This window comes from Zingiber officinale, chromosome 11B (genome assembly GCF_018446385.1).
Source record: "Zingiber officinale cultivar Zhangliang chromosome 11B, Zo_v1.1, whole genome shotgun sequence".
In the NCBI taxonomy this organism is placed as follows: Eukaryota; Viridiplantae; Streptophyta; class Magnoliopsida; order Zingiberales; family Zingiberaceae; genus Zingiber; species Zingiber officinale.
Window position 1 is genome coordinate 80,213,789 of NC_056007.1, and position 12,992 is coordinate 80,226,780.

At 41.3% G+C, this 12,992-nt stretch overlaps 1 protein-coding gene across 3 annotated transcripts; it reads right to left on the reverse strand.

The window, feature by feature from the left end:
* Positions 1 to 1,453: 1,453 nt before the first annotated feature.
* Positions 1,454 to 5,763, reverse strand: LOC122034634. 3 transcript variants are annotated; one of them, XM_042593953.1, is made up of 5 exons: positions 5,247 to 5,763; positions 4,815 to 5,153; positions 4,502 to 4,723; positions 2,169 to 2,384; positions 1,454 to 1,984 (listed from the first exon to the last, which is right to left on the reverse strand). In XM_042593953.1, exons 1-5 carry the CDS (start codon positions 5,580 to 5,582, stop codon positions 1,661 to 1,663), a joined length of 1,437 nt encoding a protein of 478 aa, XP_042449887.1. In that variant the 5' UTR covers positions 5,583 to 5,763; the 3' UTR covers positions 1,454 to 1,660. The 3 variants fall into 3 exon arrangements, with proteins under 3 accessions (XP_042449887.1, XP_042449888.1, XP_042449886.1); XM_042593954.1 differs by having other exon boundaries at positions 4,502 to 4,708; positions 5,241 to 5,763; XM_042593952.1 differs by having other exon boundaries at positions 5,241 to 5,763.
* Between the last annotated feature and the right edge of the window lie 7,229 nt (positions 5,764 to 12,992).

The following is a 12,992-nucleotide window of genomic DNA, read 5'->3' on the forward strand; positions in this document are numbered from 1 at the left end:
ATAGGGAGCCGCAACGCCAAAATCTTTCTCCAAATGACCTAAGGCTCCCCATATCGATTTCCACAAAAACTTTCAAAATTTTCTATCTCTAATTGCTCTGATTTTTGTGAGTTTCTATCCCTAGATCAAGTTCCTTCAACATGCAAAGTCTCATAGCAATTAGTGATTTTTTTTTTAGTTTTGATTCCCATATTGATTTCCGTAAAAATTAGAAAATTTGTCTATCTCCGATTGCTCCGATTTTTGCTATCAAGTGACCGATTGTGAGCCATCCTTCTCCTTTTGGTCCTATCCGATTGTGAGCCCGCCTTCCTTCTCCTATCAAGGCATATTTGAAAGAGAATCTAATACCTCTTGATTGTGAATATCTGAATAGGATGAACAAACCTCCGTGGATATCTTTGCTCAAAACATAACAACTAAAATTAGACTTAGTCAACTAGCATATGTATTATTCATATAGGGAGCCTCAACAACAAAATCTTTCACTAGTCGACCTGAGGCTCTCCATACCAATTTTTGTAAAAACTCATAAAATTTTTCCATCTCTAATTACTCCAATTTTTGTGTGTTTTGATCCCTAGACCGATTTCCTTCACCATGTAAAGTTTTATTGCAATCAAAGATTTTTTTTGTGAGTTTTGATCTCCATACTGATTTCTATAAAAATTAGAAAATTTCTTTGTCTTTAATTGCTCCGATTTTTGCTATCAGACGACCATGGTTCTGATACTACTTTTTAGGACTAAAAAATTTACATATCTCTATAATGATATGATATTATTCACTTTGAATCTGAGTACTCATGAAATTATTTTTGAGCTCACGCTTGACCTATTCATCAAGCATCTAGTCACCTTTGACTTGCTTGAACTTTTCACCACTCGGGTTCGCTCCCCTAGGATTTGGACCATGAATTCATATATTTTCATAATGACATAATATTGTCCACTTTAAATCTAAGTCCTCATAAATTTATTTTTGGGCTCAACTTTAACATGTTCTAGACCGATTAACATACGTTGACGTTTTCCCATAATTTTTTATAGACCTCCTTTTAGATCATTTTTTTGCAATTCCAAATGTGAAGTTAGTCTTCATATCTTATTTGTGGAACTTAATACTTGAAATTAATCTCTATTTTTTTTTCCTTTTCTTCTTATGAAATAAGTGAAATGAATAAATTATTTATCACCCTTAGATATTCCAGACCTAATTTCTACCAAGCATCTGATTATTCTTGATTTTCTTAGACTTTTTATCATCTAGAGTTCACTCCTTAGTATTTGGACTATGATCAATTTACATATCTTAATAATGGTCTGATCTAAGCTCTCGTAAATTTGTTTTTAAGTTTTACTGAAAATATCTCGTACCAATAAAAATATTTTTCATCTTATCTTATAAACTCATATATATATTTTTTTAATGTATTTCTAATGTGATTTCGATGGTATTCCAAACTAAAATAACGCTAATACAGAATTTATGCCATCCTAATAATAAGCTGCATAAGGAGAGACGACTCAGGCGTGCTTAACCTGTTCTCAGATAAGCAACTTCTGATTAACTCACAACTCAACAAATCATCATTGTTTCAAGCATTGCAGATCATTCTGCAGATGAGTCCTTTGTTGTCCTCATGACATAACTGTGAACTTCATACTCGATGTCTTGGTCTCGGAGAAATGTTATTGATATCTCTCAATGGCGTGCGCCTGCTTCGATGGTTCTGTGAGTTCATGTGACACACAAGGATATGCTTCTCCTTCTCTTTACATGTGTTGAGTGATTTAGTCTGTTGGTTTTGAGCTATCCTCAGTGGATCTCCCAGCTGGAACTCTGAGTGCGTAGGGGATGAAGGGGGAGCATTGAGGAGCTTGGTTTTCAACGGTTGGAGCTCTTTCTGAAGCTCTTTAACTACTTTCTGTAGCTCAATTACCTTGCGTTCTGAAGATCTCGCCCTTTGCTTCCACTCAAGCTTCTGGAACAGAGAAGATTTACAGATGTTACAGAATATCCATTCCAAGAATTAAGTTAAACATGCAATTCTCAAAGAACTATGCTACTTTCTCAAAGATTCTCTGTTGTTATTCTTTGCATATTTTCAGACAGACCTTGTTATGTTTTTTCAATAAAACTAATGGAGATTTCCAACATGAACTTACATGTGCCTGCTGAGAGTGGAAATTGACCTCGGAAGAAATGGCACGTCGCTGCCAATGGTCTCTAGAAGATTTGAGCTCTTCCATCTCTACCCTAACTTGATCCAACATTTCTTGCATCTCAGTCCACTGCTCAGACTCAGCCCTAACCTGCTGCATTATATGGCTCACCAACTCCTTGCAATTACAGCAGCTTAGCAACCCCATCTTCTCCTCCTCCTGTAATGGTTTTAATATTAACTATCGAAAATATATAAGCTAACCATAAAGCTCATCAACCAAGCTACTAAACAGATAGGCCTCATAACACAAACGAGTCATTCACAGGATGCATCAACCTGAAACAAGTTTACTTCAATTTTTCATGGACAGCAAGAGTTCCAAATTATAGCAATATCTGCTAAAACTGCCAAACAGGAATTTAGCAGCAGGAAACATTATCTTATCACGGTTATGCGGACAGTCTGATCTCCAATGATTTTTCACTGCCAAACAAGATGGTAATAGCAGATATGCACTTGAAACTTCACCAAGTAAATGTTTCAATGAAGTCTCCATAAAACCTCTCCTTTTCATTAAATAAAAAGGGCGCAAGTAAAGGAAATGGCCAGAGTTGTTCAATCCACAGGAAGGAGGTTGGAGCAGTCCCAGAGAGCAATTAAGACCAACTTTTAAAAAGTTGAAAAAGAAGCGCCAAGTAGCACTTGGGATCAAATCATTTAAGGTAGGTAAGGGGATCAAAAGATGCTCATGATGGTTTGTAAACCATCAGGACGATAGATTAGAGGGCATTCAACTACAAGAGGTATCAGAAAACCAGTTACTTTGTTTCTCTTACAATTAATTAACTTTCCAAACAAGTAATGGAGCATACATGATTAAGAAATAATTTCGAAAGGGCCTAGAACTAGACTAATAACAGCAAGACATGGCCAACTTATCTTTTCAAAGCAGAAAACATTGTCATAAACTTCCATTAGTATCCTTCATTTAAAGATTTGACTTCAAAGGGTAGGTTTCCCTTTTTATGTACAAAACTGGAACTCTCATGTGGCTGTTGTCATACATCTGACCTCCAACGGTCAAAATGTAGAGATCTGACCAATATACAAAATGAGTAACTGATCACAAAAGAAAGCTATTATCTGAAGCGGTTTTGAGCTTGAACTACTAGCTCATAATTCAAGTTCATGGTTTCAATAAAGTGATATATATGTATACGCCATTAAGGTTTAAGTTAGCAGTAGCTCAGATGTCTTGGATTGACTAGTGCAAGAGAGAGAGAGTCTCTCCTTGTTTAATTTATATAAAAATAGAGCAAAATGAATTAACTATCATATGGATAGTTCAAATTAAAGTATCTGCTTCAGGAGATACCTAATTGTAGAAAGGATACAGAGTGTCTCTAGTCTAACACTATGGGTTTCACTAGGTATTGCAACATCGGCTCAGCCAAAGTTAGTGCATCCAAAAGAAGACAAATTAAGGTGCATTAATTTGCATAGCGTATATCAAACTTTCAAGATCACAGATATTGAAAGTGCATCCACATTCAGTCGATGAAAAGAAAAGTTAGGTAGGTTCATTTTTCAAAAAGTAAATCTAAATGTAGAAAAAAGTATTTATTTCCCAGGTGTCATGACTTGAAACTTCAAAGAAATAACTTCGCATTCTCTAGACGCTTATTTAATTGTAGAATAGCTACCATACGAAAGTGCATAGAGCTAAAGATAGGCATTAGTGGCAGCACAAGTAAGTTTTATTCTAATATGCCTTATGGCGTTCCTGCCTCGATTGTATGAATCTGTCTTACTTGACAGCTCGCGTCTAAGTTTCCTATATTTTTACCATTTCCAGCTTAAATTTGTAGACTTATGAAGTTAGCCAACACCTTCAACCAGATGTCACTTCATTAGTTCTGAATAACCCACTGGGTACTTGTCTTAAGATTGAATCGAAACCACGAGACTACCATGAGCATGAACATAGGAATCATCACAAGATGTCTTGCTTATGAAGGTGCCTAACAAGTCGAACCACCTATGCATAGCATCTCCATTTGAAACAGAACTCAAATCCTATGGAGGACCTTTTTAGCAATCCAATTTGATTGGATCCAGATCTCATTCATTGATACGTATTCTTTGTTGACTAGCTAGTCACCAACAATCAAGATAAAGTCCTAACTGAAAAACTAGAGAGGTGAATGCCGTGACGTTGCTAACATGTCAATCATCTGCGTGCTAAGTGTCACAAGAATAATTGTGTTTTTAGCAAATGATGAAGCATCGCACTTTAAAAAAGACATCTAATTTGAATTAATCTTAGTTGCTCACCAGTTTATCCGGCGCCGCCGGCGGCGGCAGCTTCTGGATTTGAAGGAACCGTTCTTGCTTTATTGCTGTAGCGCACCCAATTGGTTGTAGGTCACTCCTCTCGCCTTGGCTGTTGCTGGTAATGATACTACCATCGTTGGCAGAGAGGAAATGGCTACATTCCTCGATCCTCTCTGACATCCCCCTGGACAGTCCGTCCATCTTTCTCTGCAGCATCTCCATCTTTACTCAATCGATGAGAACATCTTCAATAATTGGAAAGGGAGAAAATATTTTCCGTTTTTTTGTGAAGCAAACAAATATCAATTATTACCTCGTCGGGAAACTGGCTACCGTGACTAGAAGACTCCGCTGCTTCAATTCGCTCTGATTGTGCAGCTTTCTTCCTTGAATCTGGCACAGAAATCTCTTGAATGTCCTTCACGCTGAGGTCGTCATCCATTTTCTCCAGCCGCCGCCTAAGCACCGATGCTTGCCGATCGAAGTTTCGCCTGCCACTACTCATAGGATGCATTCCTCTTGAGCTTCCTCTGTTCCTCCTTCCGCACCCGCCGTTACCCAATCTGAGCACCTGTAACCTTTCCTCCAGCTCCTCGATGCTCGCATCCAATGCCGCCTCTACGCTCTCGCTGCAATCAATCTTCTTCCTCCCCTAACCCGTCGTCATCGTTTTCAAACTCAAAGATCAAGACTTACAAAATGCGAAGAATTTTTTAAAATTCAATCTCACAGGGCATACCAATACCAAGGTGTCCATTGCGGATCTCAATGTGTCCTCCATCTGGGCTCGATTCCGCTCCAGTTTTCGCAGCTCGATCTCGCGCTCCATCCTCAAGAATTTGCATTCGGCGCGAAGCATCTCCGCCTGGAACCGCCACCTCTCGTCTCCGCCCGAGTCCCCTCCTCTCTCTCCTGGAGGAGTCACCGTCGGCGTCCGAGGGGTCTGCGCTTGACGATCGCGGCCCTCGAGAAGATCCACGAGTTTTCGGTCCAATAGCGGATTCATCGTCGCCGCTGCTCGAGACCGCCTCACCAGCCGAGGCAGGTTGAGGATCGCCCGCGGCCGGTTCCTCGCCGCCATTCTCTCCCCGCCTCCTCCTCGACCAATGCGTGGCCGCTTTCTATTCCACTTTAAACAAAGGTGCGAGAGTGGAAGCGGACGCGAAAGTGGAGTTACGGAGGCGGAGCAACTGACGACCGCGTCAGAAAGGCATCGCCGGAAGCAGCGACGTGAAGCACGGCGGAGCAGTGCCTCGTTTTCCGCTATCGGGAAAGGCAAAGAGGGGTCGGACTTGATTTGAAATGGACCTCTCTCTCACATCCACACCATGAAATGACCGAAACACCCCCCTGCCCCTACTCAAATCATGGGACGTCGATGAGCCAATGATGAGGAACACAAAGCCTCCAAACCGCAGAAAGAAGACAAAAAGCATTCGTAGGGGCAAAAATTTAAGAGAACCTGGGGCTTCATAGACGTCGCGATCATTCCATGCACGGGGAAAGGCAGGGAAAAGAGAGCGGTTCGTCCGTTTTCGGTTCGGCTCGGTCCCGTGGTATTGAGTGAATCAGCGGCTCCGCACGAGATGCGTGTGCGGGTCACGTCGAACTCGACGGGAAATTTAATTGGTCCAAATTAATTGGGGGAGCCGGGTGGTGTGGGTCGGTTCAATTTTGTCACGGCTCACGCGGGAAGGCGAGGCGAGCCAAATGCTCCGGCCATTACTGACTGGGCCCCGCTCTAGGTGGGCCCTCTATTAGGCATGCAAAAATCCATGGATTGTCTCTGGCCCTTCGTCTGAGATAACATCACCGGATGTTTTATTGGACAGTGATTATAATTATCTCGTACTTAATTAACAATGATTCTAATTATTTTTTTTTTCAAGAGTGTATATAATTAGCTCGTACTCCTGAATAATTGACAGTGTCATATCACAAATTTAATTGGTATTATCTTGGATCTGGCGTGTTGGATGATTCTGTAAATAATATAGGGATGACATGACTCTTAAAATTAAAGGATACTAGTTAAAGTCAAAATAATATGATAGTCAGAAAATATATAATTGGACAGACTACTCATCTCTGGGACTTAGCTTCCCATTTTTCAAGGACAAATCTTTCAGCATATAGTTGGTTGGCACCAACGTCGGTCAAACCTTCGAGACTTAGCACTCCATTTCTCTTATGCAAGTGTCTCAGCATATAGTTAGTCGGCCCCATTGCTAGTCAGACCTTTGGAACTTAGCTCCCTACTTCTCCTATACAAGTCTCTCAGCATACAACTGGTTGGCCCCAGAGCTGGTAAGACCTTTGAGACTTAGCTCTCCGCTTCTCTTGTACAATTCTCTCAGCATACAACTGGTCAGCCCTAGAGCCGATCAGATCTTCCGAGACTTAGTTCCCTAATTTTCAAAGACAAGTTTCTCAACATACAATCGGTTGGTATCAAAACCGGTTAGAGCTTCGGGACTTAGCTATCCACTTCTCCCATGCAAATCTCTCAGTATATAGCCAGTCGACCCCAAAGTTGGTCGGACCTTCAGGACTTAGCTCCCCACTCTTCAAGGGCAAGTCTCCAGTATACAGTCGGTCAGACCCAGAGCCGGTCGAACCTTTAAGATTTAGCTACCCACTTCTCATATGCAAGTCTTCCAGCATATAGCGATTGGTTATAGGGCCAGTCAGATTTCCTCTAGAAGATAGCAGTGTTAAAGAATCATAACAACTTATTAAAGAATAACTGTTATGTTGAAACCTTTGACACTGGCTAGAGGGAGATGGATAGCCGATCATCCACTTCTTTCGCTTACAAACAACAAAATAAAAAGCTAATCTAAAAGATAATAAAGACAAGAAGACCAAAACCTAACACGTTTGTTTAATGTGGTTCGAATATGATGCTCCTACTCCACAGTGTGTTCATAAGGTGCACGATCTCTCAATCTATCTGTGAATCAATCCCCAATAAACTCCGGCTAGTGAACGACTCCTTCTTGGTGGAGAAACCTCGTCACAATCTTGATCACGGATACTTGGATCAACGAGAGCTTGGAGACTCTAATTAGAGGTTAAGCACCTCTAATTTTATCACCCAAGCTCCCAAGCTAGCTATCCTAAGTTTCATTATATAGAACTTAGGGAAAATATCCAAGTTATTTTTCTGTTACCAATCGACTGACCTCTGAAGAAAATAGACCGTTATACCTTTACGACTCGATATAGTCGACTGTCATACTTCCCAGTTGACTGGTCTTCATGGGCTAAGCGAATAGAAGTACTTTGTTTTCTACCAGTCGACTGCTAACTTTAGCAGTTGACTGGTAACTTTAGCAATCGACTGGTAACTCTGTAAGCATAAATTTGTTGGGTATGCCTAATGCGGATGCATGCTAGAACACGTTTCTTAAACATACACAGCGAAAAATAAAACAATAATAATTCCTAATTATTACATCACACACCACATGTATACAAGGATACAACATACCAAATATGATCGTATAATTAAAATTATTACGAAGAGCAAATTTACGTTAGGTATACCTTACGGATTACCTGTAACGAGAAGGGCATCAACCGTAGTGACGTTGTTGAACCTCGCCTCTATTCGTATCCATGTTGAACTCCTCAAGACAACTCCTTGAGTGCAAGCCTCTCCTTCGAAAGTTATTAGCCATGAGCGAAGAAGAGGAATCAAGAGGAAGAAAAAGAGAAATACACAAGGGATAGGTTTTCTCCCTTGTGGTGGTCACGACAACAAGAGGGAGCACCCTCTTGCTGGCGACAAGAGAGAGAGGAGAGGGAGAAAAGGATTGAGTTTCCAAAAGCCAATCAATCAAATAATGAAATTTGTATCTAATTCTCTCCTATATATATATATATATAATCCTCTTTAATGAGTTGGATTAGAAAGGCCAAATCCAACCCATTATCCCTTAGCTAAAAATTAATCTATTAGCCCCTTAGTTTGGTTCACAACTAAACCAAGTTGGTTCATGACTAGTTCATGATTAAACTAAATATGGTTCAACTCTACCATAAGAGATGTAGCTCTTTCGCGCTTTCATCATGGTAAATATTTTCATATTTGTTTTATGTATAGTCCAACCAAACATTTATCTCTGATCTAAGAATTCTATTCTTTAACTTGTTTTATGTCTTTTAGAGACTCATTAGTGTGCGTGACCCAATAGGCTCCCGGTTTATCTTGGTCATCCATAATTTTCTACTTAATTATAGAACGATCATGAGTAGCACCTAGTAGTACATCATGATTCTCAATTAGTCAGAAAGTCATAGTTGATCTTAGAACTAATTCTAAACCCTTCAATAGCTATAATGAGTCGTGCCTTGTTCCTTTCACTCATCTTATACCACTTAGTTCAGGACATGGTCTATGTGTCTATCCACAGTAGACTGACTACGTCACACCTAGCCCAACTAATACTTCCTCGTTCTACGGATTCAAATTACTCGTATATGTGTACAAGAGTCTTGTACTCTTAACATGTGATGCTTTGGCCAAAAACTTTGGGTAATAATCCTAACGAGTGGCCATAGGATATACATCTCCTCGTAAGGAGCGGTGAATCCTCTGTGGGTTATCTAAATATTTTCGGGCATTTTGACTTATACTCAATCATCCCTGGCCCACACCTCAATGAGGTGATTGCTTAAGATGTCAAAGTATAAGTCTCCATGACCAAAATGACTTATATACCTCAAGTTAAAGGAAATTTGCACTCGAGCTGCAGTAAGAGCTTCACAGACATATTTATATATATAAACAACCATATGAAGTATTACAGTGAGTCACTTTAATAAACTAGTTACCATAACTAGCATCCACGTTTAACTCTCGACATCCCAATGTCTCCAGCCAGTTAGAAAATAACTGCTTAGTGAACTAAGGAGTATAACCCATGCTAGTCTTATAGAATTGATGATGTCTGAATGCATCAATTCGATGACTAGGGAAATTCCAATACGTTCATAATTACACACGTAGAGATAATCACCAGTTGTAATTCAATCACAATTTCTCTGATGCTATGAATTGTATTATGGACATTTGGTAAATAAGTTTAAGACAATCAAACATATAATATACACTCAAATAGTGAATCTATATTTAGTAAAAATCGTAAGGCAATTGTCTTAGGACATCTCTCAAAAGCTAACAAAATTCTACATTCTTTCGAGTTGCTCATTCTCAACCACCAGTCGATTGAGACATATATCAGTCAACTGGTAAACCCTAACTTAGGGTTTTAACCTCGAGTATAATCACTCATGCACTCATCCTACTCCGCACAACCTTGATCTTGCTTTCTAGTCTCCTTCATCAGCCTTGAGTCCCTGGAATGTTTCCCCATCATTCACACCTTACCTTCAAGAGTTTCCTTCGATTTAATCCTTATTGTCGGGTTTTCCTTTGCCAAGAGTCTCCTTTTCTTCAGGACTTCATCCTTCCCAAGTCATACTTGGACTTACGTTGCCAAGACTATACACTTGGACTTATACCGCCAAGTCTCCACACTTGAACTTTGCCTTTACCAAAATCATACTTGGACTTTCCTTTGTACATGTCACCTGCACACTCAATAGTGCATATCAAATAAACCAATAACCTAACTTATACGTTTATCCAAACATCAAAATTTAGGGTCACACCGATTGCTCCAACAGGTTACTCATTAGGGAATATTTTGCTACCCTGATATATGCACACAATGGAACCTTCCTTTGAGGGTGGTCGTACCTTTTCCTTTACTTGATATATTCTGACACCAGAGATTCTACTATGCCTCATTATTGTGGAGGTTATGAGAGTCAGTATAAAAAGAGGTCATCTCCGTTAGCCAGGTACCCTTTACTACGTATACGCACATACATATCTACTTATTGTTCTACTGCTCATCTTCTTCTCCATTTTTGTGATGATTCTGACTTAAGCATCGGAGTGCCTAAGCCAAGGACCCCTCCCTAGTTCTTACTCTAACGTTTCTATTTGCTCTCTCTATAGTGTGCGTAGAAAAGATTGCTCGGTGTCATCCCTTCCAACTCAAAGTCTTTTCACGGTCAGCAGTAGAGTCACCTGTTCAGCGTGCCATCTTCCCGATTTCATATAAGATCAAATTTGGCACTGTCTATGGGAAGTTTCGCCTGAATCTGAAATGTGAAGATGGAGGAGACTACATGATTCACTACAATTACATTGTTGTAAGAAGATTTTGTGTTGCTAATAATTGTCCAAGTGCAGAAGTTAGTGCAACAACAACAAGCAGCGACCGGGGGTCCTCTACCGCACAATCCGATTGTATAAGGTTGTGCAGAGGCTCGCCTCGAGCTCCTATTATTTACAAGATGTAGAAAAAGGAATTTGGATGGGCGTGGAGTGCAATTCATTTGTAGTCTTATTGAACTTGAGAAGTACACCTGTAGAGTATTTTTATATATAGTTGCATATGTACATTTAATGAAATTGTAGGCGAACTTAGCTCATGCCCCATTAATTCCAGACTCTCATGCCACCCAACCGAGTTATAAGTGAACATGCTTTCGTGCCCCAAGTTCAAGATTCTCGTGCCGCCTAGCCGAATTATAATCTAGCATGCTCTCGCGCTCTAAGTTTTAGACTCTCATGTCGCTTGGTCGAGTTATAAGCGATCATGCTCTCGCACATCAAGTTTTAGACTCTCATGCCACTCGGTTGAGTTATAAGCGAGCATGCTCTCGCGCCCCAAGTCCCAGACTCTCGTATTATCCGACCGAGTTATAAGTAAGCATGTTCTCATACCCCAAGTTCCAGACTCTCGTGTCGCTCGATCAAGTTATAAGAGAGCATTCTCTCACGCCCTAAATTCCATACTCTAGTGTCGTCCGGTCGAATTATAGGCGAGCATGCTCTGACACCCTAAGTTTTAGACTCTGGTATCGCATGACTGAGTTATAAGCGGTCATGCTCTTGTGCCCTAAGTTACAGACTCTCATGTTGCTCAACTGAGTTATAAGTGAGCATGCTTTTACGCCTCAAGTTCCAAACTCTCGTGCCACCTGGTCGAGTTATAAGTGAGTATGCTCTCTCACCTCAAGTCCCAAACTCTCGTGCCACTTGACCGAATTATAAGAGAGCATGCTCTCGCACCCCAAGTTCCAGACTCTCGTGCTGCTCGGCCGAATTATAAGCAAGCATGCTCTCCCACCCTAAGTTCTAGACTCTAGTGGCTGATGGATCGAAAGCGCTAGAGGGGGGGGGGGGTGAATAGCGCTCGTGGCTATTTCATTTTTCGAAATCGTAAAAACTTGTTCAGAAATAACGCAGCGGAAAGTAAATAAAGTGGACACGAAGGATTTACTTCGTTCGGAGCCTTGTGACGACTCCTACTCGAAGGCCCGCGATCCTTGACCGCTTCTGATGGGCAACAACTATAATTCGTAAAAGCTATTACAAGCAAAGTACAATTTAAGCAGTAAATAATATTGTACCGACAATAAAAAGACTAAAACTGAAGCTCCGGGTTGTCGTTGCAGCACTTCTGAGTTGAGACGTTAGCAGCTTGTCGCACAGAGATTGCTTAGATGATTGTCGTCTCTAAAGCTGCACCTCAACCCTCCTTTTATATGAGGTTCCGGGCGCCTGGGGCCTTTCCGGGCACCTGGAGTGTGACGTGGCCAGCCAACTAGGTTGCTCCACGTGGTGATATCGCGCAGGGGATAAAGGTTGGTCCCGGGCACCCGGACCTCCTTTTTCCAGGAGCCGCTTCTCCTGCAAAATAAGGTTAGTCCGAGCAATTGCATACCCTGCAAGACAATGTTAGAATCTGATAATTCATAAGTGAAAAAGAGCTGACAGTCTTCGGACTGTCCGAGTCTGACTTCGGATTTCCAACCGGAAACCCTAGGTCGACCCGACGCCTACTGTTCCCTCTACGGGGAACGCGTCCTCACCTACTCCCCTCAGGAGAGATTACCTGATGCCAGTCCGGTCCTCCAGACCGACTGGACTTTCCGCCTAGGATTACCACCCCCTAGGACCTAGGGTTACCGCCCCCTAGGGCTTTTCTCCACCTAGGGTTACCACCCCCTAGGACCTAAGGTTACCACCCCTTAGGGTTTTCCTCCACCTAGGGTTACCGCCCCCTAGGACCTAAGGTTACCACCCCTTAGGGTTTTCCCTCACCTAGGGTTACCGCCCCCTAGGACCTAAGGTTACCACCCCTTAGGATTTTCCCTTTGCCTAACCGCAGCTAGGACTTTCCTGAAACACTTATTCAACACGTTAGATCACCACTAACTTAACTTTGAATCCTTTGCCATTATCAAAACTAAGGTTCGATCGTCGGATGCTTCCCGCACCAACAATCTCCCCCTTTTTGATAATGGCAACCGAAATTCAATGTTAAGTAAAAGAAATATGCTGTTATGTATAAGCATAAGACACAAGATAAGCGTGATAGCAAGATAAGCATAAACATAGCTCCCC